Source organism: Protopterus annectens, chromosome 8.part1, assembly GCF_019279795.1.
Source record: "Protopterus annectens isolate FY-2018-M chromosome 8.part1, PAN1.0, whole genome shotgun sequence".
Lineage (NCBI taxonomy): Eukaryota > Metazoa > Chordata > Ceratodontiformes > Protopteridae > Protopterus > Protopterus annectens.
This window is the reverse complement of record NC_056742.1, coordinates 53,055,778-53,083,132: the sequence shown is the minus strand read 5'-3', so window position 1 is coordinate 53,083,132 and position 27,355 is coordinate 53,055,778. Positions and strand designations below refer to the sequence as shown.

Here is a 27,355-nt window from a genome sequence, read left to right as displayed (position 1 = left end):
TCACAATGAAAAGTTTGCAGTTATGAGGTCACTAATTGATTAAGTTGTTATTTAAATAACGTTGGTGTGCATACATTTGTTTGTCTGATGAAGGAAGGCTACAAGGCTATCCGAAAGTTCTTTTGTATTAATAAAGTGCTAACGTTACTTATTTTACTTCGTGGTTATCCGTCACTTTATTGGATTCATTGTAATCACCATCTGCGGAAGGCTTCCTGGGTTGTTTTTTGTTTAACCAGTCTGTTTGGCGGATTTTAGTTGTTTCAGATTTGTATGTCTTGTTTAAAATTATTCTAACACATTCAACAGTTAAATTGCTGTAATGCTCTAGAAGTGTGTTTACAATACACAATTCCTTTAAAAGCTAAGTTTAAAAGGTAAGTTTAAAGGACGTGTGTGTGTGTGTGTGTGTGTGTGTGTGTGTGTGTGTGTGTGTGTGTGTGTGTGTGTGTGTGTGTGTGTGTATAATAACTTAAAACGCCCTTTACCACGAGAAACGAACCTTGAATTGTAAAACAAAAAATAAAACATGTAGGATGAACAAGTGTTAAGCGCTTTCATCTTTTATTGATGGATAATACTTCAGAAACAAATACATACATGCAGTGTAATCAGTTGTACACACTTAGGTTAGTATTTTTTTTTAATTACAGAATACTATCATAAAGAGATCATACGAATCGGCAATAAAATAACCCAACCCATAAATGCTGTGATTATCAAGAGATGTCAACATTACAAGGTACATTATCATCGTGACTTAATTAGCTAATCAAATTAAAGGACCTTAATAATTCAAGATCTCAGTATAGAGGAATCACTGAAGCACTAGGGCTGAAATCCAATATTTAAACTGCCAAAGCAACCCAGGAAATAAGTCCACAATTCAGTGTGTCATTCATCTAGCTAAAGCCTTGTTCCCCTAGAGTAGTCTTGCAACTAAACAAAACAAAACCACACTGTTTGTAATGTAGCCAGCGCAGCGCACATTTAATATTAATATGTTCGGGGAGTCCAGGGGCTGGAGTCGGCTCCCAGCAGGAGCTGCCATTTAAGTTCTTTATTTCCAGCAGCGGGTTGCAGTCACCAAAAAATCCAGTTTTTCCAATGCCAAGAACTGAAACCCAGAGAAATTCATGCATTTACTGCTGTGGTTTCCTAGTGTATTAGTGCTATCCTTTTTTTGTGGATAGCTGCCAGGTGTTCCTTAGATCTGTCAAAAGTTTTTCTGCTAGTTTTACCAATGTAGAACCGGTTACATCTTTTGCATATAGCTGCATATACCGCCCACTCTGTGGCAGTACATATGCTGCATAAAAATAACTTTGTAGTTGCAATGTGGGACAGTTTAAAAGCTGCAGCTTAAAATGTGTTTGCAAACTACACAGTGGCCACAAGTAAACATGCCTGGGGGGTCCTTGTCTTAGATCCTGGTTTCCTATTGGAAAAGTAAAGTCCCTGTTTTCGAAACTTGCTCTTAACGGAGAGGATTTTTTGTAGAAGGTAGGTTGTTCATACCAATCTGTCAGGTTAGTACTTCTGCTGTAGCTGTTGTAGCCAAGTATCAGTATAGGCTTGTGCTTGATGCGTCTCTCTTGTATTACCCTGTCCAGCTCTTTTTCTATAATGTGGCCAGGATAGTTTCTTGCTAAGAACATACTTTTGAGGAAATTCGCTTCAGAAACAAAATCCTCATCTACACTGATGATGCAGGAAAGGCGGATGGGGAAATGTGGGTGCTGACTACTTTTTAGTCCAGAAAATTGTTCTTTATGGTGGTGTCCAGGAAATGGATAGTTGTACCTCGTCCAGAGATGCTAAAATCCAAGTATCCTATGCTGTTATCTCCTTAATGGAAGTCTGTCAGTTCCATGTCTAGTGCTTACTTTGGTTTCAGTGATTCCCCTAATACTGAGATCTTTAAGTTAAGGTCCTTTATTTATTACAGTACAAAAAATAGCAACATGCATTGCTTTAATTTAATTTGATTAGTTAAGTCACGATGATAATGTACCTTATAATGCTGACATCTCTTGATAATCACAGCATTTTTTATGGGTTGGGTTATTTTATTGCAGATTCTTATGATCTCTTTATGATAGGTTAGTATTTTTGAATTACAGAATACTAAGCGTGTACAACTGATTACACTGCATTTATATATTTGTTTCTGAAGAAGTCTTATTCATCAAAAGATGAAAGCGCTTAAAACATGTAGGATGAACTAGTGTTTATTTTTTTGTTTTATAGTTCGAGGTTCATTTCTCGTGGTCAGGGTGTTTTTTTATTATAAGCTTATCTTAGTCTCGCAAGTTGTCTGTTATTTAATGTGTGTGTGTATATGTGTGTGTGTATATGTGTGTGTGTATATGTGTGTGTATATATATATATATATATATATATATATATATATATATATATATATATATATATATATATATATATATAATGTATGTGTGTGTGTGTATTATTTATTTATTTTTTCTTTAATCTTAAGACTTTCACACTATCTATAGCTCCTTGTAGCAAAATAAGTACACCTTCATGGGGGCAGACATCCTGATAAGATGTTTTTCTGCCTTGGAAAGCTAAATCTGTCCCATAGTACACAGTTTGAGACCGTTACCAGTCTGTAAGCTGTTACAGTACAGTTCCTTTCACTTTCAATAGAAGATCTTAAAAAGGTGCTAACTTTGAGTGCTCACAGAACAAGCATCTTTGAAGGGGCTGCTGTTAATATCGCATCTATAGGGAAATATTTATTACATTTTGTCGAAGATGCTTCTGAAACTGTCAGTAAAATACAGAAATAAGAGAATTTTGACAGAGCAGTTTTCTGAGTTTTAGCTCCTGACAAAGTTATTCTCCCATGTTCCCTCAAATTTCTAGCGTTGCTAGGTTCAGCTAATTAATCAAGTATGCATGACAGTAGACCTCAAATCACAGTGTGTATGCCACTAAGTGTTCTCTCATATTTCTTTGTTTGTTGCTCTCTTTTTATCCCGGCTTCTGAATAGTACTGTTACAGGAAATAATGCTGTAAAATGCATGGATACAAGTCCAATGTCATCAAGCAAACATAAACATTCCTGAGAACCTGCCCAGTAAAATACAGAATGCATTCTTGTTGCTCACTTGATGATATTTGCATAATAATACTGTTCTAACATTTATTTATTATGTATTAATAGATATTGTGATGCTCCTGCACTGGCCCAGGAAACAAAGAGCCTCAATCCTCCTCACTGGCAGCAATGGGAGGATGACATGGGCACACATACAGTAATTTCACTTAAGAGCACACACAGACCACAGCCAGTCTGGAGCTGGCTTCTGCCGTGTCTCCAGATCCCCAGTAAGACTCCACACTGACACAGCTATAGGATTGAGATCTCAGCCAAGTGGTCAAACCAAAACCTCCAGCACCCTCTCTGTCCAAACAGTGCTTCCTGACCCTGCACACACACACACACACACACACACACACACACACACACACACACACACACACACACTTTGAGATTTGATTTTCTATACAAACACACAGACGCTCCTGGGGAAATCTGGCACAGATTTACTAACTATGCCCCCTTCTCCCCAGACTGTAAGGTAGTTATCACTGCCACCAACCATCAGCTACTATAAGGCCCTTAAAGTGTGTCTAATCCTAGTGTGTAATGTTAAAAGTTTCCAAATGGTAGCTGTGACCAAGACTTGCAAGGCTATTTGGGAGTGGCCTGCACAGTGTCACCAAATACACATGCATTAAACATGTATCTCAAATATCAGTCACAAATGTTTTTTTAAATACATTTAATAATAATAAATACAAGAACAGGACAATACTCAAAAAACCAACACAGTTACTTCAGAATCACAGGAAATATTATAAAACCACATTATACAGAAAACATCTAAACTAATCTTTAATATATTCCTATCTTTATCTAAAAGAAATTACTATACTATAGACTTGCTTGCAGAACAACAAGCAGGCAAATGATGATGATGAGTGGATGTTCTTGCTAGGTCTAAGACGATACAAAATGCCCAGTCTTTCTCTGAGAGAGTTCTTAAATCAATTTTGAATATTACTGCTTTGTTAGCTTGAGAACATCACTTTTTGTCACCTGAGTTTAGTTCCCAAGCTGCTGTACCAGAAACTAACATCTCTGTTAAAAAAAAATACATACATATCTCTAAGATGTGCAGCTGCTAGGAAGTCATAAAGCAATAAAACACTTTTACATTTTGGACTTGATAATTACTTCTGTCCAAGACGATAGAAAAACCTATAGCTCTAGACACTGTCTGCTTCACTGAACTTGAGAGCACAATTGTAAAACAATTTCAGCTTATTTTCTTGAAGTTCTGTAAGTTGATCTTCTTCTGTGTTCCAGCAGGGTATGCTGTTACATTCTTGAAGCTCAGTACATAACATGCATTTCTGTGTAAATCATATCAATATTCACAAATGGCGTAGAATTGTTTACAAAATTCCAGATAGCTAGACTGACAGTGTCACATTTCTACCCTCCCAAAATCTCAAGCTAGTTTTTCAAGTGACCCTTGAAAAACTTTGCGAGCCTATCTGGGAGTACCTTACCCCATTCCCTGTCTTGAAAGCCCATATGCATTGGCATTGCTAACCCCACTGAGGTGCTACACTGTCCTATCATATGCTTGCAACCCTAGGCTCCACCTTGGTAACTTGGCATTTTTGCTGGCTGGCCCAGTGTAGCCATGTTAAAGGATTGAGGTCTGTAACTACAGTGAATTTCCTTTCATACAAATGAGGCTGAAGTTTCTGCAGTGCACACACTATGGGTAGCCATTCGTTTTCTACAGCTGCATAGCATTCCCCCCTGGGTTGGAGGCTATGACTTAGATATACCACTGGGTGTTCTTCTCCCTCTGAGGAAACCTGGCTAAGTACAGCCCCCACCCCATGGTTTGAAGCATCCACCTGCACAACAAATTCTTTGCTGTAATCTGGACTGGCTAACACAGGGGGTCCTCCCAAAGCTCCTTTTAAGCTTGTGGAATGCTTGCTCACATGCTGAGGTCCACACTGCCTTATCTAGTCTGTCTTTCCTGGACAAGTCTGTGAGGGAGCAGCTATGGTACTGTAATTGGGAGCAAGCGTTCTGTAGTACCCTGCTGTCCCTAAAAATGCCCTCACCTGCTTTTTGGTAATGGGGGCAAGCCATGCCTGAGTGATTTTCACTTTGTCAGGTTCTGGCCTGATCTTACCACTCCTCACTCCATATCCCAGGTAGGAGACCTGTGCCATACCCGCCTGACATTTGCTGGGTTTTAATGGTCAACCTTGCCCTCTGTAGTCTGGCCAGCACCTCCTTGACATGCTGAGGGTGCTCTTGCCAGGAATGGCTGTATATGGCAATATCATCTAGGTAAGTAAGGGCAGAATCTCACGTTCCTGCTAGGATATGATCTACCAGCCTCTTCACTGGGGCATTTTTCATTCCAAAGGGCATCTTTATGAACTTGTACAAGCCAAAAGGAGTCACAAAGGCTGACCTCTCTCAAGCACTGGGAGTTGAGGACACCTTCCAGTAACCCTTGGTAAGATCAATAGGGGTAAGATACTTAGCCCCACCCAGCTGCAATGTGACTTAATCTGTCCTAGACATAGGGTAAGCATCTTGACTGTGTGATGCCATCATTCTTTGATACCAGCACCACTGTGGAGGCACAGGGACTGCTGGGCTCCTGAATTTCCCCTAGTTCCAACATTTTCTGTATCTCCTCCCTCAGACTCTGTTTAACTCTCTCAGGCACCTTTTTGTAAGGGGCCTACTTAACCATTTGGGGTCTTGTAGCCACATGCTGCTGCACCAGGTGGGTGCGCCCTGGTTTCCCAATGAACCTATCCCCAAACTCTTGTAACACTGCTCGGATTTCTTGAACCTGGGTAGGAGATAGCTGCTGGGACACTGCTACCCCTTCAACTGAGGTCATTCCGAGCCTCGCTGAGATCAGTCACCAGATTCCCCCGCCCCCCAGACTCCGCTTGCCAGCCGCTGCAAATATTCAGCACAAGGGCCTCCCTATCGTAAGGTTTTACCATGTTAACATGGTACAGTTTGTGCCTCTGCCTCCTGCTTAGCAGTTCTACCATGTAGTTAACATCACTGACCTTCCTTGCCACCTTGTAGGATCACTCCCAAACTGCCTGCAGCTGGTTACATCTGACAGGAATGAGAACCATTACCTGCTGCCCTACAGCATACTCAAGCATTCCTGTCATACCAAACCTTTTTCTGCTGTTGGGCTTCTGCCAGGTTCTCCCCAAGCCCATGAGCTCCCTAAGCCTTTTCCTGAGGTTTAGGATATGTGCCACAACAGGCTTCTTGTGGGATTCACACTCTCCTTCCGACTCATCTGTAATCAAATCTAGTGGTCCCCTCACCCTATGCCCATCCAGCAACTCCAAGGGTGAAAGACATGTCTCTCTAAGCAAACAGGTGAGGCAAATATTTGTCTTGGTCCGTCTGGTCTGCAAATACCCATAGCATGGACTTTATGTATAGTTTAACGTTTCGACAACACCATTAGTCTGGGGATGGTAGGGGGGGTGATCTTTAGGTGCTGCACCCCACAGTGCTTCTACAAATAAGTCAGCAGGTTGACATGAAATTGGCACCTTATTTCTTTTGGAAAACCTACCATGCTGAAAATTTCTAACAAAGCATTTGCCACCTTTTCTGCCTCAATGGAGGACAGAGCCATTGCTTCAGGTTATCTGGTATCATACTCTACCACTAGGATGTATTTTTCCCTCTGGAACTTTAGGTGCTCAGAAGCCCCACAGTATCCATAACTACCCTCTGAAATGGCCCCTTAATCACAGGCAAAGGCATTAAAGGAGCTTTCACCTTGTCTCCTGCCTTACTTACCTTTTGGCACTACTCAGTGTCCTCAAACACACCTACTTGATGGCTTCCTTTTCCACCCTCCCAGTCAAGGTGATCCCTAGCCAAAGGTATTTGGGACGGGGTCCCTCCTAAAGCTCTGACTGAAGTAGACTGCCCAAGCAAATGGTGCTCCTCTTAACCATTGCAGGCTTCACAATGGTTTAATTAAGAGGCTGTGTCTCTATTAGCCATGGCCTTTTTCCCATTCACTAAGATAGGATATAACCTCTTGTGATGGTTTGGTACCCTTGTCTCAAGACAACCTACTGTTGGCATGTTGTAATTTCCACTTTCTAGCTGTCCCACCTTTTGTTCCCCACCCTGCCTCTATGGACATCTATATGTTATATGGCCCCAATGGTTGCTTTTAAAACATTTAACCCTTGGTCCTGTATGTGTACATGGATTAGTGGCTTTCTGTCCTACTGGCAAACACTGTTGAGGCAGTCTGGGCTGCCCACCATGGACTCCTTTCCTGTGCAGTGATACCCTGCTTGCTTAGGTATAGGTCTCCCTTGTTCCAACCCATCTGCAGTAGTGCATTGTCTTATCAGCTAACCAGATTCTGATGTCCTCAGGCAAAGTATTAAGGGCCTGTTCCCTCACCAAAAGGTCTGCCAGCCCTTCAAAAGTGGTGACCTGACATCCACTCACCCACCTATGAAAATTAATTCCTTAGTTCAGCAATATATTCCCGCACACTTTTTTTTCATCTGCCTTGCGTCTATGCTCACGAAGCTTTCCTACAAGTTTCAGGATTTTAACTTGAAGCATGCTAACAAACACATTGACTGTAGTATAATTTAAGCAGTTTGTATCAGATAGTTTAGAAATTGCAGTTACAGCTTTAACATGGAGTATGAGGGTCAGGAACCGGTACCCAGAGGCCTTGGTCAACATTATACTATTTACATACCCTCTCAAGCATATGAATGAAACCATCAAAATTATTTCCCTGTGTAAATTGTGGAAGAAATTTATTGACCTTTGTTACTTCTGGGGTTCGGTTGGTCCCTTCCCCATTACCTCCATGACTCTGGCGAAGTCGGCATCTCCTTTTCATGTTGTCTCCGCCTCTCCTTCTCCTCAGCTTCCAGGCTTCGCAGTTTCTCATTTTCCTCAGCCTTCAGATATTGCAGTTTCTCATTTTCATCAGTTTCTAGATGCCTGTCTCTCTGCCACATTTTTATTTCCAAATGCATAGCCTCCAGCTCAAGTCTCTCTAACTCCAGAGGGAGTTTTTAAGTCCTCTGTGGAAAGGTTGAGCTGTCCATTTTCTGAGTGTTGTACATCTCCAAGCCCGGTCTGATTGTTGTCCTGATTTGCTGTTCTGCGATTCAGCTGTGACTAATGCTGCAATCATGTCTGCTTTGATCAGGTTGGTATGCAACAGTTCTTAGCTTGGCACAAGTCGGCCAACTAGCTCCTTGTCAGCTTGGCACAAGTCGGCCAACTAGCTCCTTGTCAGCTTGCCATACTCATCTGCTGACATGCTTGTTTGCTCCCCCTGAGTAATCTAATAAGCAAAATAAAACAATGGTGTTATGAACTCTGAATGTTTATTGCCTGGCTGATTGAGAGTGGCCACTGTTCACCGGCTACAGGAATTATAGCCACACCACTGCAAGCCAATTAATATGTGATGTGGCTATACCACCACTGCCAAACAGTTTAATATGCAACACCCCTGCACTGGCCCAGTATTGGAGGAGCCTCCATCCTCACCACTGGCAGCACTGCGGGGCACACAATGGGAGGGTGTGTGTGGGTGTGTATATATAATAGATGTGTACACACAAGTACAATTTTCCTGAAGAGCACACAGAGACCACAGTCAGTCTGAGTCTGGTTTCTCCCTCTGTCTCCAGATCCCCAATGACTCCTCACTGGCACAGCTATAGGTTTGTGATCTCAGCCATGTGGTCAAGCCAAAACCTTCAGCACCCTCTGTCCAACCAGTGCTTCGTGTCCCTGCCCAAGTAGCTGACGCACACACTTGAGATTTGATTTATATACAAACACACAGGCATTCCTGGGGTAGGCTGGCACGGGTCTCTTAGCTATGCCCCCTTCTGCCCAGACTATAAGGTAATTATCACTGCCACCAACCTCTCTTTCAGCTACTGTAAGGTCCTTACAAAGTGTGTCCATTCCTACTGTGTAATGTTACTATTCTCCATATTTTGGTTGTGACCAACACTTGCAAGGCTGTTTCAGTGGCCTGTACAGAGTCACCAAATACATATGCAAGTATCTAAGAGCTTAAATATGTCTCACAAAGATAGGTTTAAATATGTTTAATAATAAATAATAGAACAAGACAATACTCTAAAAATCCAACACAGTTACTTCAGAGTTCAGAATCACAGGAAATCTCTTAACATTTCAGGACACTCAAATACAGAAAACATCTAAACTAATATTTACTATACTACTTTATTTACTATATTCCTATCTATATCTAAAAGAAATTACTGTACCCTATACTTACAATACAACATGCATGCAGATGATGATGAGTAGATGTTCTTGCTAGGTCCAAGATAAGATGCAAAATGCCCAGTCTTTCTCTAAGAGTTTTTAAATCTGTGTCCAGTATTGGTGCTGGGTTAGCTTGGATGACCTCACTTTTTGGCACCTGGCTTTAGTTCCCAAGCTAAACCAGAAACTTAACATCTGTGTTTAAAAACATCTCTCTCAGATGTGCAGCTGCTTGGAAGTCCTAAAGCAGTAAAACATTTTACATTTTAGAAAAAAACACAAAAAAATATCCCAAGGGAATAAATGTTCCGCTCAGTATAGGTAGTCCCAACACAAAATAGTAGAAAGCAACTGGAACAATCCATGGCACAACAGGACTGTATAAAAAAAAAGTTCAGCCAGGTGAACCAGTTCATAAAATCTGTTTTAGACATTCAAAGTAGGTAAGGGCTTTCACCATAGGGCTTTCTCAAACCAAATAAAGCATGCTTTTCATCTGCTTATAAATGTACTGTGTTGTTTCAACCTATCAAAAAATTGTTCCCTATCCACATAAAAGCAACAGTCAATTCAACATATAAAAATATATGTATGTATAAAAACACTTCTAAGAATGTATTTCAATAGTTTATTAAAGCATCAAAAGGAGAACAAACAAAAAAATCATAAAACTTTCATACACTAAATAAAAATTCATAAAAATGTTTTATTACTTTAAGGGATCTAGATTTCAGAATCTGCTTCAGTGGGGCTTTCTCATTCAGGCCTGATCCCTAATTATCTCCTCTCTATACTTGCTGTGTAATTCCCAACATAATCAACCCTGTCTTTGGTATAAACTTCAATAACTAGGAACTTAAATGTATGTTGGGTACCCTTCTAAAGGAACATACTTAGACGGTACATTATTTTCTGAGCCAATCCTGATGTTATAAAGGTGTTCCCTGATCCTGTCCTTCAACATCCTATTGTTCTTTCCTACATAATATGATTCACAGGATATACAGGTGCGCTAAATAAACACTCTGTGTATTGCAATTGGTTATAACGTTAAATACATACTTCTGTCTGGTTTCTGGATGTATAAAACAACCACTACTATCTATACTCGCAAAAATTGCAATGCTCACATGGGCTTGTGGCATACCCATTAGAAATGTCACCAGTTCCTATAGGATCTCTTGGAGAACAAAGCATCATTTTAAGGTTTTAATTTGTTCTTGTAAAGAAAACTTGGTGCATCACCTACAATCTGTTTAATGTGTGGGTCGTTGGAACTTCCCAGTGCTTCCTAATGATGTCTGTAGAACAGTGATATCAGTAGTGTAAAACAGAGGACCTTCACCTACTTACTATGTGCTTATTCACTGGTGCTCCGTCAATCACTCTGAGAAATAAGGTTGTGCCACATCACCCCTGACACTTGGTATCTTTCCCAGCCTTTATCTATTTCAATGTGATGCACCACATATTCTTGAAGAGAGAATTCAGTATTCAGAAGCTAAAGGGGTGGGCCTTTGCTAAGTTCTCACTGTAAGCAGTAGAATGAGCTGATGTAATGTGGATGGGGGGGGGGGTGTCCAGTATCAACTTTATACCAGAGGTGGGCAACTCAAACCCACCAAGTCTTAAGTCCGCCACAAGAACTGTGCATGGGTGGTGGGGGAAAAAAAATGTTCTACAGATTACAGCGATATTAAATCAAAAGTACAGAAGATAATTGAGAATAAACGCTTATCTTTTCCCAATATCACAGTAGGCAGTAGGTCAGTCTCTCTGCTCTGCAGCTTAGAACAGCTTCAGCAAATGGGTATATCTGGTCTGAATGTGAGATTTCTGATGCTGTTTTATCTGCGTTAAAGTTGGTGCTCAAATTCATTCCTATAGCCTTGCCTCAACTACATGTATTAAAAAGTGAGATTTTTTTCTTTAAGTAGAAAATTGCATCTTGCCAATTATTTCCTAAGACATGATGCTAATGAACAAATTGATGTAGATTTGAATTCAGATGATTCCTTTTATTCCTGTTCTTCCTTTCAGGACGAGTTGGTTAGTCCTGAGAAATATACTGATTTATGCTTATAGTAATGTGAATACTAATTGTATTAATATAAAGTTTTTTTTATACCTCCTTTTGTCAATAGTAATGTACAAAGTTAATTTCAACCTTTAATATTGGCAGTGTGTAAGTAACACAACTGAAATATGTTCTAATATAACTTTGGAACAATGGTGGGCTTTTTCCTGACTTTTGTAAGGATAGAAATCTGGTGGTTAAGCCATCAAATGAAGGGAACCACATTGTTTTACATTACACTCAATATTTGAATATGTGAATAACAAATATAAGAGAAGTGTGATAGAAATATTAATCTGTTAAGGAATATCAATGTCTTATCAAAAAGGGCATAGGTTAAGTTGTTTCTCTGCTTATGATCTTGAAAAGAAGTTTAATGTTGTCAGATCAGTCTAGGGCTTCCCTCTTTATTAATGACTTACAGGTGAATAATATGGGTCTTCAGTTTGATGGTATTCAGATGTGGGCACTCAAGTGAATTTTCTGGATATCCATCTTAATGGATTGTATACTAGAATACATAGAAAATTAGACCAGAAAAATGTTGGGGGAGTAGTTGTCACCCACGCCATTAAATTTCAGTATTGCCATATAATGAATTTCTGAGGATAGATAACTGTGTAGTAGTGATAATATTTTTAATAAAGAAATTTTGGAGACAGAAAAAAATGTTTGAGAGGATATGATATGAATATGGTGAGCGAGGCAAAATTTAAAATGATGAATAAGAGATTTGCAGATAGTAATATTTGTCAAAGAGGAAATAATAGAAATTTGGGGGTGATATGTAAGAAGAGATGCTCATCGGTGAAATACAAAACATACAGGATAAAATGGAAATGTATTTTAACTACATTTAATGTAATAACGGATAAGGTGGTCAGTAAAGTCCGAGAATGCTGGCCTATGTTATTAAGGGACAAAGACCTTAGACAAGTTCTGTCCACAGCTGATGCTGTTCCTTTTTGATGTTTATTATAACATCTGGCTGTCTCTGTACAAATGCCGTTTGGTCAGCTTTGTATTTTCCCACATTGCTGTTCATTCTCATCTTGATAAGGTCAGTTTTGGGCACTGACCTCAGTATTGTTTATAATTTCAAGGGGAATGATTAATGGTTTGCATTTGAGTTTTTGTGAATTTAACATTGATGGTGAACGTCACATTTGTTATGTTTGCTCCCTAATATGTTTACATCATTAGTACTTTGAAGCTCAGGCTTTTCTTTGTGTAAGGTTAGCCAGGCTAAACATCCTTTATTTAATATATCCAGTTAATCTGTGTTGTTCATTCCATCCCAACCACACCCCCACCTATTAAGCACACGTCCCTAGGATCCACCCCACTACACTACACCCAGCCCAGTTTATTCAATCCAATACCCAAGCTCTACCTAGACAAATCATGCAGAGCATACTACCACTCCACTACCAACTCTTACCACCCTAGCCTATACTACATCCATATATGTTATCACACCATTAAACAACCATACCTTCCACACAGCACAACTTTCACACATACAAACACTCACACAAATGTCTTCATCTGTTCCACATTATTTAATGACAGCTCAATATTTCATATACATAAAACACACACCACACAACTTTTCACAAGAAAAATATATTGTAGAACTAATACAAAACCTAGCATACTGAAAACTACTCCTTAGAAAATTACTAATCCCAGGGGACATGCAACCCAACCCAGGTCCATGCAATACCATACTCTCAACAGACATCAGACCTACTTATTATTAGCCTTCACTCTAAAAGCATATCTAACAAACTACTTGACTTGCATGCAATCGTAGCTCACTACTCCCCTGATATACTAATCGTTACTGAGACCTGGCTAAAACCCACCACCCAAAATGAAGAAATTCTTCCCCCGGGATATAATATCCTAAGACTAGATAGAGGTGGTAGGAAGGGAGGCGGAGTTGCTCTTCTGTTTAAAAACCCACTCAACCTCCAACTCCTGTACCCAAATTTCTGAATGCCGAAAACGGGCTCAATTTTATTTCTAAACAAAAAGAGAATCAACGTTCTCTGTAGTTACATCCCTCCAGGAAACGAGACTCCCATAATCGAGGAAATCTTACCATGGATTAGAGATAACCTGCCTCAGGAAACTGTCCTAATTAGGTGACCTAAATTTAGACTCAAACAACCCCTCTAACCATATTAACTTATTTGGGTTCTCAAAATTCATCTAAGAACCTACTAGAGTAGACAGGAAATCCCAAAAACAATCCAATTCGTGATTGGACTTGAGTAAACTTCCCCAAACAAAATTATCAAGTGGGCTGTCTACCTGATGAGCTTAGTGATCACCTCCCCACATTCCTCCTTCGGAAACGTGTTAACATACCCAGACCCTTAGTTTATAAGCAAATTAGGGTTGAACACAAACTAAACCCAAAAATTCTTAACAGTATGTTAAAACAATGCAATTGGCATCCATTACAAACTCTACAATTAGACCAGGCAGTTGATTTTCTTCAACAGTACTTTTGCCAGTGTCCTTAATACAGTCACTCCCATTAGAAAAAGTAGAGCTAAAGCAAACTGTCCCATGGCTAAGTAGGAGCACAAGAGCCTTACTAAAGTCCAGAGATAAAGCATGGAAGATCTGGAAAAAGAATAACACTAGTCTAGCCAAACAAAACTATCAACAACTTTGGGAGTCTGGCCAAAAAACAAACAAAAACTTGATAAACAGAACTACTTCCTAGGTATTCAAGACAGAACTACTTCCTAGGTATTCAAGACAAACACTCCAAAAATCCCAAAAAGTTTTGGCAAGCTAGCAATTCCCTAAAACCCGGCAAAACTACCACTCCAGCTCTCACCACCGCTAATAATGATGACCTAGCTTCTCAATTTAATCACTTCATAGAATCCATTCGGTCATTATCTGCCCAACTATCCAAGAATAACTCTATCTACCCCAACTACAAGTCCCAATAATATACCTTCCTTTACTCTCTCTCATCTGTTCCAACCTCTATAATTAAAGTACTCTTAAAACTGAAACCTTCCACTCTTGCAGCTGATGGTATACCCACTAACTTTCTAAAAATGGCAGCTGAATCCTTGGCTTACCCTGTCTCTATTCTTAACCATTCCATACAGGAAGCCTACATACCTCAACTATCGAAGTGTTGTGCATATTATTCCCCTTCACAAAGGCGGCAGCTCCTGTGACCTAACAAACTACCGCCCCATTGCTGTCTTACCTCCCCTATCTAAGCTACTTGAGAAGTGTCACTATCAATAGAAAAAGCAACACTGTGGTTCAGCCAAACTGGTCCCCCAAAAAGATTATTGGTATCAAATGGAGAAAAATATGGGAGGCACCAGACCAAGGCAGGTAGGAATAAAGTTCGAATTTAATCCCCAAACAAGAGACAGACCATTGTGAGCGCTTTCGTAGCCAAAGCTACTTCATCAGACAACTAGAATCATTGCTCATTCATATTTAAAAGTTGCCAGCAGCCAATCAGGAGTAGAATTCAATTCAGCATTATTAAGCTGTAAATTAAAAGCAATAAAACAATTAATTATGTTTATGCGGGCCAATATGGGCAGAGGCCTGAACGATAAAGTCTCTATTAAACCTGTACTTATTCAAACCACTACGCAGATAAAAAAAATGTAAACATATATTTATTAAATGTATTTTTAAATATTTATTTTTAGGTTTATTCTAGAATTGGACTAGGTTTTGGTATCTAAAACATAATTGTTTTATTGCTTTTAATTTACAGCTTAATAATGCTGAATTGTTTTTAATTGAATTCTACTACTGATTGGCTGCTGGCAACTTTTAAATATGAATGAGCAATGATTTTAGTTGTCTGATGAAGTAGCTTTGGCTACGAAAGCGCTCAAGAGTGTCTGTCTCTTGTTTGTGGATTAAATTTGAACTTATTCCTACCTGCCTTGGTCTGGTGCCTGCCATATTTTTCTACATTGGATACTTAAGAAATGTATTCGCACTCAAGTTATGCACTTCCTGAATTCACATAATCTCCTCTCAATCACACAGCATGGCTTCCGCCCAAATCATAGCACAACTACTGCACTTCTCTCTTTTACTAAGCAGGTTAACCAACTTAGAAACAGCAATTTTGTATCGGCTATAGTCTTCTCTCCAAAGCATTTGATATGGTTTCGCATACCATACTGTTAGACACTCTATCCTCCCTGTCCTTCGCCCCCTCTACACTTCCCCAACTAGCTGTTTGGCAGGAAGCAATCTATCCAATGGCGAGGTGTGCTATCACCTCTACTGCCAGCTACCATAGGAGTACCGCAAGGCTCAATATTGGGGCCATTATTATTCTCCATTTTCACCAACAAACACACCTCCACCTACTATGTCTCACTTATACAGTACACAGATGATTCCACCCTAATCTGCTCAGCCCCATCCCTGACTACTTTACAGCAATTTACCCAGGAATCATTCAACTCTGTGGAAAGATGAGTTATTGATATCCAACTTATCCTAAATCCCTATAAGACCAAATTACTCCGTTTTACCCCCCAACAAATCTAAAACCTCTCTTTCCTTCACTATCACCTCCAGTAATGGCACTAATCATTTCTTCCTTTCCCATACTAAAATCCTTGGTGTAGAAATAGCCAAAAATCTTCACTTTGATGTCCATATTTCTCAAACCATCAAAGTTCATAAAAAATGGGAACTCTATACAGACACACTTCCTATCAGATAAAGCACAGGTCACCCTAGCCCAAAACCCACCTATTGTCTACCCTAATGTATGCAGCACCAATCCTAACCCAGGTCAGGAAATTGGACCTAGACAGACTTGAATCATGTTGCAATAAAATTGCGAAATTTGCCAACAACTCCGCTTTTAGAAGCCCTCATCACTGCCTAGCCCTAAAGGAACTACAGTAGCTAGAACTTCCTCAGTTACTTGGTTACCACCTAGTTCTTGCTCACAACATTCTAAGGCTTCCTCACAAAACTCCAGCAGTAAACCAACTACTGACCCAGTACAATTGTCTTTGCCTTTCTACCAACAAAACTCTCCTATGTATCTCAAATGCTAACACTGCTGGCAAAGCTCTTTTCTCTTGTACCATAGCTAGAAAGTGGAATAACCTCCCCCATAATGCATAGTCTGCATCATCTATAACAGTTCAAAAAGTCCCATCTGATAGATTTCCTGGCTCTGTCCGTGCATTACATAAATACTTTCCTTCTCTCTTCCACTCCTCCTCACCTTCCTCACTACTACTACTTACTGTCTTCATGATGCATTCCTCACTACTACAACTTACTGTCTTCATGACGCAGTGTTGGAAACTCCTCAGTTGACTGCCATCTAGGGCCAATTTTGTCTGCAATTTAAGCTTGCTAAAAATAAATCCATTGTAGAGATGTATTTCTTGTGAGATTTTTGCTTGTCTTATTACTTTCTGCATTTTTTGTTTAATGCGGAGCTTTTCTCCTTGGGCCTCCTCTGTAAATGGACCTCGTTCCAGTCGGACTTTCCCAGTCAACAAATGTAAAATAAAAATAAAATGTGAATGTGTCTTATAAAAGGGCCAGAAATTTGGCTGACATGGTGAACAATTTTTTTTGTTCCACCAGATAGCAGTATTAGTAGAGAGTTTAATAAGTAAAGGCACTATACCTTGTAATAAATGCTCTATTTGTAAGAAGTTGGCCCCTACTTTTTCATCCATTAATAATGTGAGGTTTGTGGCCAACAGTGCTTGCATATGTAATACAGAAGAAGTTGTATATGGTCTTGGGTGTACCTGCAATTTATATTATATGGGGGAGACATCAAGAAGTAAGATATGCCTACAAGAGGAAATATAAAATAGCAAAAAATTGGATAGTCCCTTAGGGGGACATTTTTTATCTCTGCATAATTCTAATCCTGAAGATTTGCAAGGTTGTGTTCTGGAAGAAGTTGAGGTAGGCTTAGGGGAATGTTAGCTTAAAGGATAAACTTTTAAAAAAAGAAACCAATATAGCGCTTTAGAGCCCTTAGGCTCAACAAAGAATGTAATTGGAGGTATGTAATTTTAGTGGCAGTAATATAATGATTAATTGTTTTTTTTTAACTGTTTAATTGGTATTGCTATGGCTATTTAAGCTGCTTTATAATTGATGTATTTTACTGTTGGAAGGCTTCTTTGCTAAGGCGCCAAGTTTTATTAAACTGTGAACTTTTGTATTTTGGCCTTAGTGATTTTGTTTCACTTTTTGCTTTTGGTGTGTGTTTTTTCATATCTGATTTAAAACACTGGCTATTAAAGGTAGAGGAACAGAAACCTGCATGAATACCCCTAGCCTAGGTTAAGCTAGTCCTGTTCACTGTCTCCCACAGAGAAAACAGGCCTCTAGACAAAAACTTTCACTGCAAACTGAGGGTAACAGTAACAGATATTCATCTCTGTCACACAACAAAATAAAGGCAGGCCACCAGAAACCGATAATCCAAAAAGAAGTTCCTGCTACTGGACGAGGGTATTTTCATGCATCTAGGAAGGCAAGGTCACATGCAAATATTAAGTAAGGCATGCTTAGTTGTACAGAGGGCATTTCTCAGGGAAAAAGTGTAAGGGGGGTGTTCTGCTGTGAAGTGCAGCAGAACGATGGGTGACTTTTCGGAGAAAGCAGAGAGAAGCAGATGGGTAGTAAAGTGTGACAGGAATGATACAAAATGAGTAAATACTTCCCTTGTCTTAATTTGTTTTCAATGGTGGAATTGCCTGGTAATCAGGGCGAAGAAATTGTGTATATTATGCCATAGTTTTCCTTTAAGTAATCTATACTTTCCTAATGCATTAAATGTAAAACATTTGAAGCTAAAGTGTGCCAGAATTCCTGGTTTGTATCTAGTACTATACCAAAAAATTGTCTATTAAATTATAGATGTGCCCCAGCAGTGAATGAACAGCAAGTTCTTTTGAGGCTTGTACTAATTGCGACTTCTCTGTAATTCCTCTTGTTTTGTCTTTTTCCTCTTCTAACAGTCTGAAAGTATTCAATGTGTTCAAGGGATTCCTTTGGTGACATGCAAAATTAATCCACCCACCCACAACCCCTTTTCCCATTTTTGCACACAGGGGCAGGATGTCACTTTAACAGTGACAATTTCCTAGTGCCAAGGTTCACACTGCCAGGTGGCTAGCCCTGACACTGCCATGGTCCCATACCACATGCTCGCATGCATATCCACCAAGAGTGTCCAGTGCTTCTATGTCTTTGGAATATGGGTGAAAACAGAGCATCTTGAGAAAATCCACATGAGACCACTGGGAGGGTGTGCAGATTCCACAAAGAAGGCACTCCAGTTGTGAACAGAACCGGACATCTTCCTGCTGTGAGGCAGCAATGCTATCCACTGTGCAAAATGTGGCATATTAATTTATTTTCTGGCTTCTCGGCTGATATTGTAGTGAGAAATAGATTGAATTTCTGCATCTAAAGTTTCCAGTTGTGTGCTAAATTACTTTGGAGTGAGGTAGTTCCTGGTGGTTTAAAGCATTTTCTAACTAAGTTGTATTTTGTACATCTTGTCAGATGCTCTTGATTTGTGCAAATATTTAGTGCTGTACACTCTTGATTGCAATTCAAATGTACAAAAAAACCCACAGAAGATGGATGTCTTACTAGCTGTTTGGTTTTGGAAAAGTACTTGCTGACATGCAAATTTCTGTAGCTATGCATTAGTGTATTTAAAAGCGTGTACTATAACAGACATTCACAATCCTGGTAGTTCAGCCTTCCCCGCCCAAAATGGCCTAACGGTCATCGCATGCTGCCCACTTCCCTCTGTATAGAAAGTGGTCCAGCTTGCACCTTATGTGCCTGCGAGGATGATGGAAGAGCATGCAAAAAGTGTTCTATGAAAATACCTTGTGCGTTTTGGGGCTTAGCAGCAGCCTCCTTTTGGTTGAATTCTTCCCAGAACTTTACTGACTGCAGAGGGCCGTTAAAGTTGGATACAGCTGACATGTACTCACTATATTAGCTTATCTGCAAAAAGGTCCCCTGCATTGGATGTTTAACCTCACACTGCCCCACTAAGTGTGTACAGCTTTGCCCTCCACTAAGCTGCAGATACATTTTCCCTTAAGATGAAAGTATGTAACTTTGTGTGTGTGTTGGACTTTGATTTATGTTGTAGTTTCAATGATCATGATTTTTTTGCATCCCATTAAGAAATATATACTGACTCCTCATTGCATTTAAGTCAAACTGGCAAACGTCAGAGCTGCAGTCAAACTATTTAGTGTGGCTTCTGATGCCATGAAATGTGCTAGCAAGAGCCTTGTTGCACCCTGAAAGAAGTGATCTTAAAAGGGGAAATTTCAGTAGTTAGGGTTTTCAAATCCTCTAATATAGTGCGTGCATGTTATTTCTGTTTGTTCATATAATCATGATATCAGAAAATTCAATATATGTATGATGCTTTGGATTAAATTTCCTTTTTATTGACATGGATATTTTTGTAATTAATACTATATACTATACCTGTTTTGTTGCAGATATGAGTTGTTTCTCCCGCTGCATGAGTTGTGGAAGCAGTATATTCGTGACCTGTGTGGTGGCCTAAAACCAAATGCGTAAGTCCTTGTTTTTGAAAACTTTCTGTAGTTGCAGAGTACTGCTCATCACTGCACAGTAAAAAGTGTCTGTCTGTTTTTAGTTGCGTAATATCAGTCCAAGTTTTCAGTAATAGTCGACTTCTGCTTTATTTTGACTTCTGCTTTATTTTGCCATTCCTATCTACAGTGGCCTTATAAACGATTCTGTTAGTGTCCATATTGTACTCTTAACACAAATCTTACACTTGGGGTTCTTTCTGCCCGTCTTTAGTGCCCTTTTTTGCCTTGGTATAAATGAGATGGTATGCAATTGTTCAAAGCTAATGTTACCTGCCACCATCTTTAATGTTTTTTTTTTCCACTGTTGTATAAACTTTATTAGATGGGGTAACCAAATGGTGAAGATATCATAAGCCAAACCATTTTTTTCCCACTGTTGTATAAACTTTATTAGATGGGGTAACCAAATGGTGAAGATATCATAAGCCAAACCATAAAATCCAAGCAAATCTTTATTGTACGTAGGTAAGCGCTTTCATGATAAACATATCACTTCATATCAAACTATGTAAAAACATTCTGACCATCTTAATTTTTAAAATGCAGTTCAACCAGTCAGAGTAAAAAATAAATTAAGCAGCCATTTTCTGTCTTGTAGTAGTAACTTTGCACTTGTCATAACATCCTACTATATAATAAAACGACATCATGAAGCAGTATATAAGTTCTATATATCTTTTTATACATTACATAATCCAAAACTCATCAAAGAATATAGACTGTTATCAAAATAAATGTTTTATATATATATATATATATATATATATATATATATATATATATATATACTATTATCAGGACTACATGCATTTTAAAACACAAATAAGCAACAGTGTGACTCTACAAACCTAGACTGTATATATTTTATAAAATCTGTACTTACAGTTTCCTGTTCTTTAACACTGGCTTCAACTTCTCATACACTGCAGTATCATGTAACCTATTACACCTTGTTTTCATAATCTGTTTTTTTCATTAGGACCACAGGTCCACCTTTGTCAGCTTGTTTAATTGCAAGTGTATTAGAGTGGAAAACCCTTAATACCCAGTATACACGGACTCCCAAAAATGTATAAAGATGCTAGACATCCCCCATTAAGACCAGTTGTATCGGGACATAATTGGTCAACAGAACAGGATATAATTGGTCATTCTGTCACTCACTCACTGGAGTTTCAGTGACTAGGAAGTTTTATTGCATCACATCCTACATTGTAATATGTTGGTTAGATTTTGACTTTTGATATTTATGAGCTTTTGGCACGAGACCCATATCTGCATTTTTTGTCATGATTGTAATGTGTCATTATGATCTTGCGAGATTTGCTATAACTGTTAGTTTGACAGGATGCCCCAGTAGTCAAAATATCTGAGATACGTGACGGTGAAGTGGTATAATGAAACGGGCAGCATTAGTATTAGTGTGGACATTAAAGATAATGCGAGTCTGTCTTGTCAATTAAGGAAAAGCTTGTTTTAAGGGTCCAGTTAGTTAATATTTTAAAATGAAACTTTGTTTTGAGCAAAATGATTTGGTGTCTGGCCTCTTTAACCGCAAGGTAAGCCAGAGTTTATTAAATTCTTATGCTGTGTGTTCCCTTGCATTTACAAATTTTCAAGCTTATTGATATGTTGATTGTGATTGTTGGACCCCTGTCTGATATTTAGGTGAGCAATGAATTCTCTTTGAATTTAACATATTGCAGCATAATCACCACCTGCTTTAATTTTCCTGCACACATTAGTGTCTACAGTATGTACAGTAAATAAGTTCATAGTTCTGGGATTTTGTTTCAGAAATTCACCCTTTGACAGTGGTGCAGCTTCTTCTCCGTGTTAACTTGCTAGCTTGAGGGGTTACAAGTAGTTTGGGAAATCACAGCTTGTACACTGTGCTAGGGTTAAAACATATTAAACCATATAGTCTGCATCTCCTTTTTCTTGGGACCCTTTTTGTGATAAAGACCCAATTTCTTTTTTATTAAAGTAATTTCTCAGGAATAAACCTCTGAACATGGGACCACTCCTTGTCCAGGACTGTTCGCATAACCCTATAAAAATGTTAGTTTTACCACTATTTGTAGACATGTGCACAAGAGTACTTTGTCTGCAAGTCACAGTTTATTCAAGATTTCTATGTTCTGACTAAAAACAGGGCATATGGGAAAGTGCTGGAAGTACTTCATGCCATTTTGTATGGAATGAAAAAGTGTGTGTATGCATGTTGGGGGGGTGTACTTGTGTGTGGTGGGGATGTGTGCGTGTGTGGTGGGGGTGCGTATGAGTGTGCATGAATGGTGGGGGATGTACTTGTGTGGAGGTTCTGTGTGTGTGCCTGGCAGGGGTGTGTATGCATGCATTCCTGGCTCCCTGCCATGAATTAAAGTATTTGAACGGAACTTTTAGTGCACAGTGAACTTCCTTGGGATCCTCGAACAATATTTTGTTTGTTTTTTTATATAGTCGAGTGTTCGGGATTACTTTGGTGTTGCGTTTGTGTGGCAAGGGTGTTGGGGTTGTGCATGTGTGTGGTGGGGGTGCGCGAGCATGTGCAGTGGGTGTGTGTGGTGGGGAGTGTCTATGCATTGGTTGTTTGGGGGGGTTTGGGGGAGGGTGCATGGTGGGGGTTGTTTGGGGGTGGGTGTGTGGTGGGGGATGTGCATGTGTAGTAACACTGGGCATATTTTATAATAAGAGAAACACCAAAGTAATCCCGAACACTCGACTATATAAAAAAACAAACAAAATATTGTTCGAGTATCCCAAGGAAGTTCACTGTGCACTAAAAGTTCCGTTCAAATACTTTAATGGTTAAAATATTCAACAGCTTAAAAAACAGCCAGAAAGGTGCTTTAGGTTAAGCGCTTTCATCTAACTTGTAGACTTCATCAGAACGACTATTAATTACATTCACCTAGCTTATATACTAGTTCCATTCAAAAATATATGCATGTAGTTAAACAATTAGTAGATGTTATACTATTTAAAGTGCCAGTGCTCTCTGTATCAAAACGATGCCATACTAAAATAGTATCTAATTACATATACTCCTCATGCCATTATAAAAATCAAAAATAATATATATGTTAATTAAAAAGATCATTCATATGTCCAAATGTATCATAAAATATTCTATTACCTATTATTTTCCAGAATTGGCTTTATAGAAATTGATCAACCCAGGATGAACAGAAGAATTTAATTTAATCTGCCATCTGGTCTCTTTTTCTCCTAATACATATTTGACACTTCCCCCTCTAGGATTCACTTTTACACATTCAAGTATACCAAAGTTAAACGTTCTACATTTACTATTCCCCTCAAGATGCCTCCATAATGCATTATTAGTGTCCTGCTTCTTGATTTTATAACCGTGCTCATATATTCTGTTTCGAAGACATCTGTCCATCTTTCCCACATAGAAACATGGACAGTTACTACACTTCGCCATGTATACCACATGCCTGGTCCTACAATTCCTTTTCTGGAACCATACAGTAGTATTATTAATATCTTCTAAGGTTACAGACTGACTATTTATAATTAAATGACATTGATTACAGTTCCCACATTTGGTGGTACCTGTCCCCCTTTATTACTTTCTGATCCATAATTTTCCTTTCTAATTCAACTTTAAGGTTAATTCCTGTTTTGGAAACAAAATGTGGTTTGTTTCCCACTAGTTTAAACACATTATTGTCTGTTTTAAGTATATTCCAGTTACTAGTTATAATTCTGGTTATGTCCTGCGTCTCAGGGGCATATTGTAAAATACATGCTTTCATATATCCATCTAGATAATTTGCTTCTTTAATTTTAACATCTTCCCCTATGTCCACATTACTATTTCCTAATATAGGTTTGTACTTTCTTCCCCATTGGTGCATTACATATTTTATGGTGTCTTGAATCAGGGCTACAGGATACCCTCTGGATTTGAACATATTTCCTATATAATCCAATTCATTTACTAAATCTGTGTAATTAGAGGTCATCCTGGCAGCTCGTACACATTGCCCTTTGAGAATACTTTTTTGACTAATAGGATGACAACTGGTATATTCTAAGTAAGTGTTACTAAAAGTACTCTTTCTATAAATCTTTGATTTAAACCTTCCTTTATCTATAATTATATGAGTGTCTAAGTATGGAATTGATTTTTTATCTATATTGTAAGTGAACCTCAAATAGTCACATCTAGTGTTCAAATAGTCCATGAATTCCTTGAACTTGTCTATACTTGCGTTCCACAACATAAATATGTCATCCAAAAATCTCAGGTAACACTAAATATTGTTCTTCCATTCTGTAGAAAGAATGTATTCTGTCTCCCAATCTATCAAAAACATGTTGGCAAAGATGGGAGCACATGCTGCTCCCATCGCAACTCCTTTATTTTGCCGATAGTATTCCCCTTCAAATAGAATATAGTTGTGGTTTAACACTATTTCCATAAATTCCAAAATCAAGGAAACGTTTTCCCATTGTACATCACCATATTTTACTATACTGTTGTTGAACCTACACAACTCTTCCTTCTGAGGTATGCTGGAAAAAAAGGTCAACTATGTCGATGGTTACCAGATAAGTTTCTGTAGTAATAGTTTCTGTATTGAGTCTCCCTAAAGACCAGGAGTCAATTATCAAACGTACTGATTTTTTTGTATATGTGCTTTAACCAACTATCAATTACCTTCTATCAATTACCTTCCCGAAAGGGAAGGTTTTGGATTTACTACCTGAGATTATTGGCCGAAAAGGGGGGTCGTTAGGGTTTTTGTGTACTTTAGGAATTCCTACAATGGTACCAATGACAGGATGCTCCACTTTCAAAAAATTGTACATATCGCTATCTATCCTATCGTCCAATAACATTTCTTCCAACCATAGATCAATTTTGTGGTAAGCAATATTAACTTCTTTGATGGAAGATATGTCATAATTTCCAGAGTTTAATAAAATCTCATGGATTTTGTTTATGTATTCACCCCTGTCATATAGTACCATTCCGCCCCCCTTATCGGGTTTCATAATCCTTAAATTATTGTTTTCTTGTATCCGTTTCATTAATTTATATTCACTATATTCGAGATTCCTTTTTCTATTTGGATTCTTCCTCACATATTCGTAGATCTCATCAACAACAATCTTTTCATATACTGCTAGTGTTGGATTTAGGGGAGGTACAAAAGTACTTTTCTTCTTAAAGTCACTCCTATTTACTTGTTTTCTTCCTTTAAAATATACAGATAGATTTAATTTCCTTAAGTATTTTTTGAAATCAATTATATAATCTACCACATTAATGTTCCTATTAGGAACATACTTCATTCCTTTAGATAATAATTTGAAATGACCTTCATGTAGTGGCACCTGTGTGTAATTATATATACTAAAGTCACCCATACAAAAATGTGTATCAGTAATCCTAGTAATTATTCCTTCCTTTTCCAATTGTTTCCCTTTTTGAACTGGGGTGGGCTCTCCCATTTGTAGGCATCCCATTTCTTCGTTCCCCCATATGGCTGCCTCTGTATTCCTATCCCGGTGTTCCTTTCCTCTAAAAAATCTGAGTTATAACTATAATGTTCATCTTTCCTATGTGGGTCGTGTCTTCTGTAGTTGTTGTTCCTATATTTGTATTTATAGTTACCATCATTGAATTTATTACTTCCTTTGTCACATTTCTTTTTGTCCTGTAGGCCTCTCCTTTTTCATACTGTAACATATCCCTACTCATTTTTTACACTTTCTCTCATATTGTTTGTACATTTGATTCTCTACCCACGTGTATTGTGTGTTCAGAAACATTTCGTATTCCTCAAATAGTAAATCTGTAGTAATGACCTGTTCCAACCGTTCCAATTCAGACATTAAACCACATATCTTTTTGTCATTACAAGACACTATAAATTTCATAAAAGTAAATCCAAAATTGTCAAACATTTTGCCACACTCATTCATATTAATCTCATCCATATCAAGCCCCATAGGGTATTTAAAAAACCTTAGTCCCATAGGGACTATACTCAAATCTAAACATTTTTTAAGATACATATTGTCTAACTGCAGACTTTTTAACAGTTTTAATTTCTTTCCAAAATCTTTAATAAAATCTTTCAAAGTCCTATTACTCAAATGCGTATTGTCAACATCTTTCCCCTTCCCTATAGGTTCTCAGTCACCTTCAAAATCGAAATTGGTGACCAAAAAGCTGTTCAAATCATATTTTTTGTGATTAGCCATATTTCTATTAATCCCTTGGGGTTGGAACACAGTACCTGTTTCCTTAAACTGCCCGACCATTGCATATGTCCTTTTTGGTGCCACTCGCTTGGGTTTAGCGCCCGAAATGTTGTAATCCACCTCCGATCCACATTTATCGCTGGGAAGCCATTGAAAAGTCCTCTCAATGAGTTTGGATCCATTAGAGGCTGAATCTTTACATCCAACGCCATCTCCTTGACCGTTAGGGAGAGAATCCGTTTATCTACGCTCTCGTAGCTTACTTGATGACGTCATCACGCGTTCCCTAATGTTACTCGCTTCAGGCTGGCTAATCAAATCGATCAACTGAGTGAGTTCGCCCTTCAGAATAGCCATCTCGGACTGTAATTTGTTTATGTCGTCCCTCCTAGGGGAAAAAATTGACGGCAACTCGTCAAGAGAGTCCATATTGCAACTAAGAAAAACACCAAAGTAATCCCGAGCACTCGACTATATAAAAAACAAAATATTGTTCAAGGATCCCAAGAAAGTTCACTGTGCACTAAAAGTTCCATTCAAATACTTTAATGGTTAAAATATTCAACAGCTTAAACAGCCAGAAAGATGCTTTAGGTTAAGCGCTTTCATCTAACTTGTAGACTTCACAACCATTAATTACATTCACCTAGCTTATATACTAGTTCCATTCAAAAATATATGCATGTAGTTAAACCAATTAGTAGATGTTATACTATTTAAAGTGCCAGTGCTCTCTGTATCAAAACGATGCCATACTAAAATAGTATCTAATTACATACACCTCATGCCATTATAAAAATCAAAAATAAATAATATATATGTTAATTAAAAATTGATTTGATCATTCATATGTCCAAATGTATCATAAAATATTCTATTGCCTATTATTTTCCAGAATTGGCTTTATAGAAATTGATCAACCCAGGATGAACAGAAGAATTTAA

At 38.4% G+C, this 27,355-nt stretch overlaps 1 protein-coding gene across 3 annotated transcripts in view; it reads left to right on the top strand.

Annotated features, from left to right (window-relative positions):
* POP4 (POP4 homolog, ribonuclease P/MRP subunit) overlaps positions 1–27,355 on the top strand; it is a 220,578-nt gene that overhangs the window by 22,043 nt on the left and 171,180 nt on the right. For all 3 annotated transcript variants that reach the window (XM_044081670.1, XM_044081669.1, XM_044081668.1), the window contains exon 4: positions 20,046–20,123. In XM_044081670.1, coding sequence (XP_043937605.1) covers positions 20,046–20,123 — 78 coding nt within the window. The remainder of the gene's footprint in view (positions 1–20,045; positions 20,124–27,355) is intronic.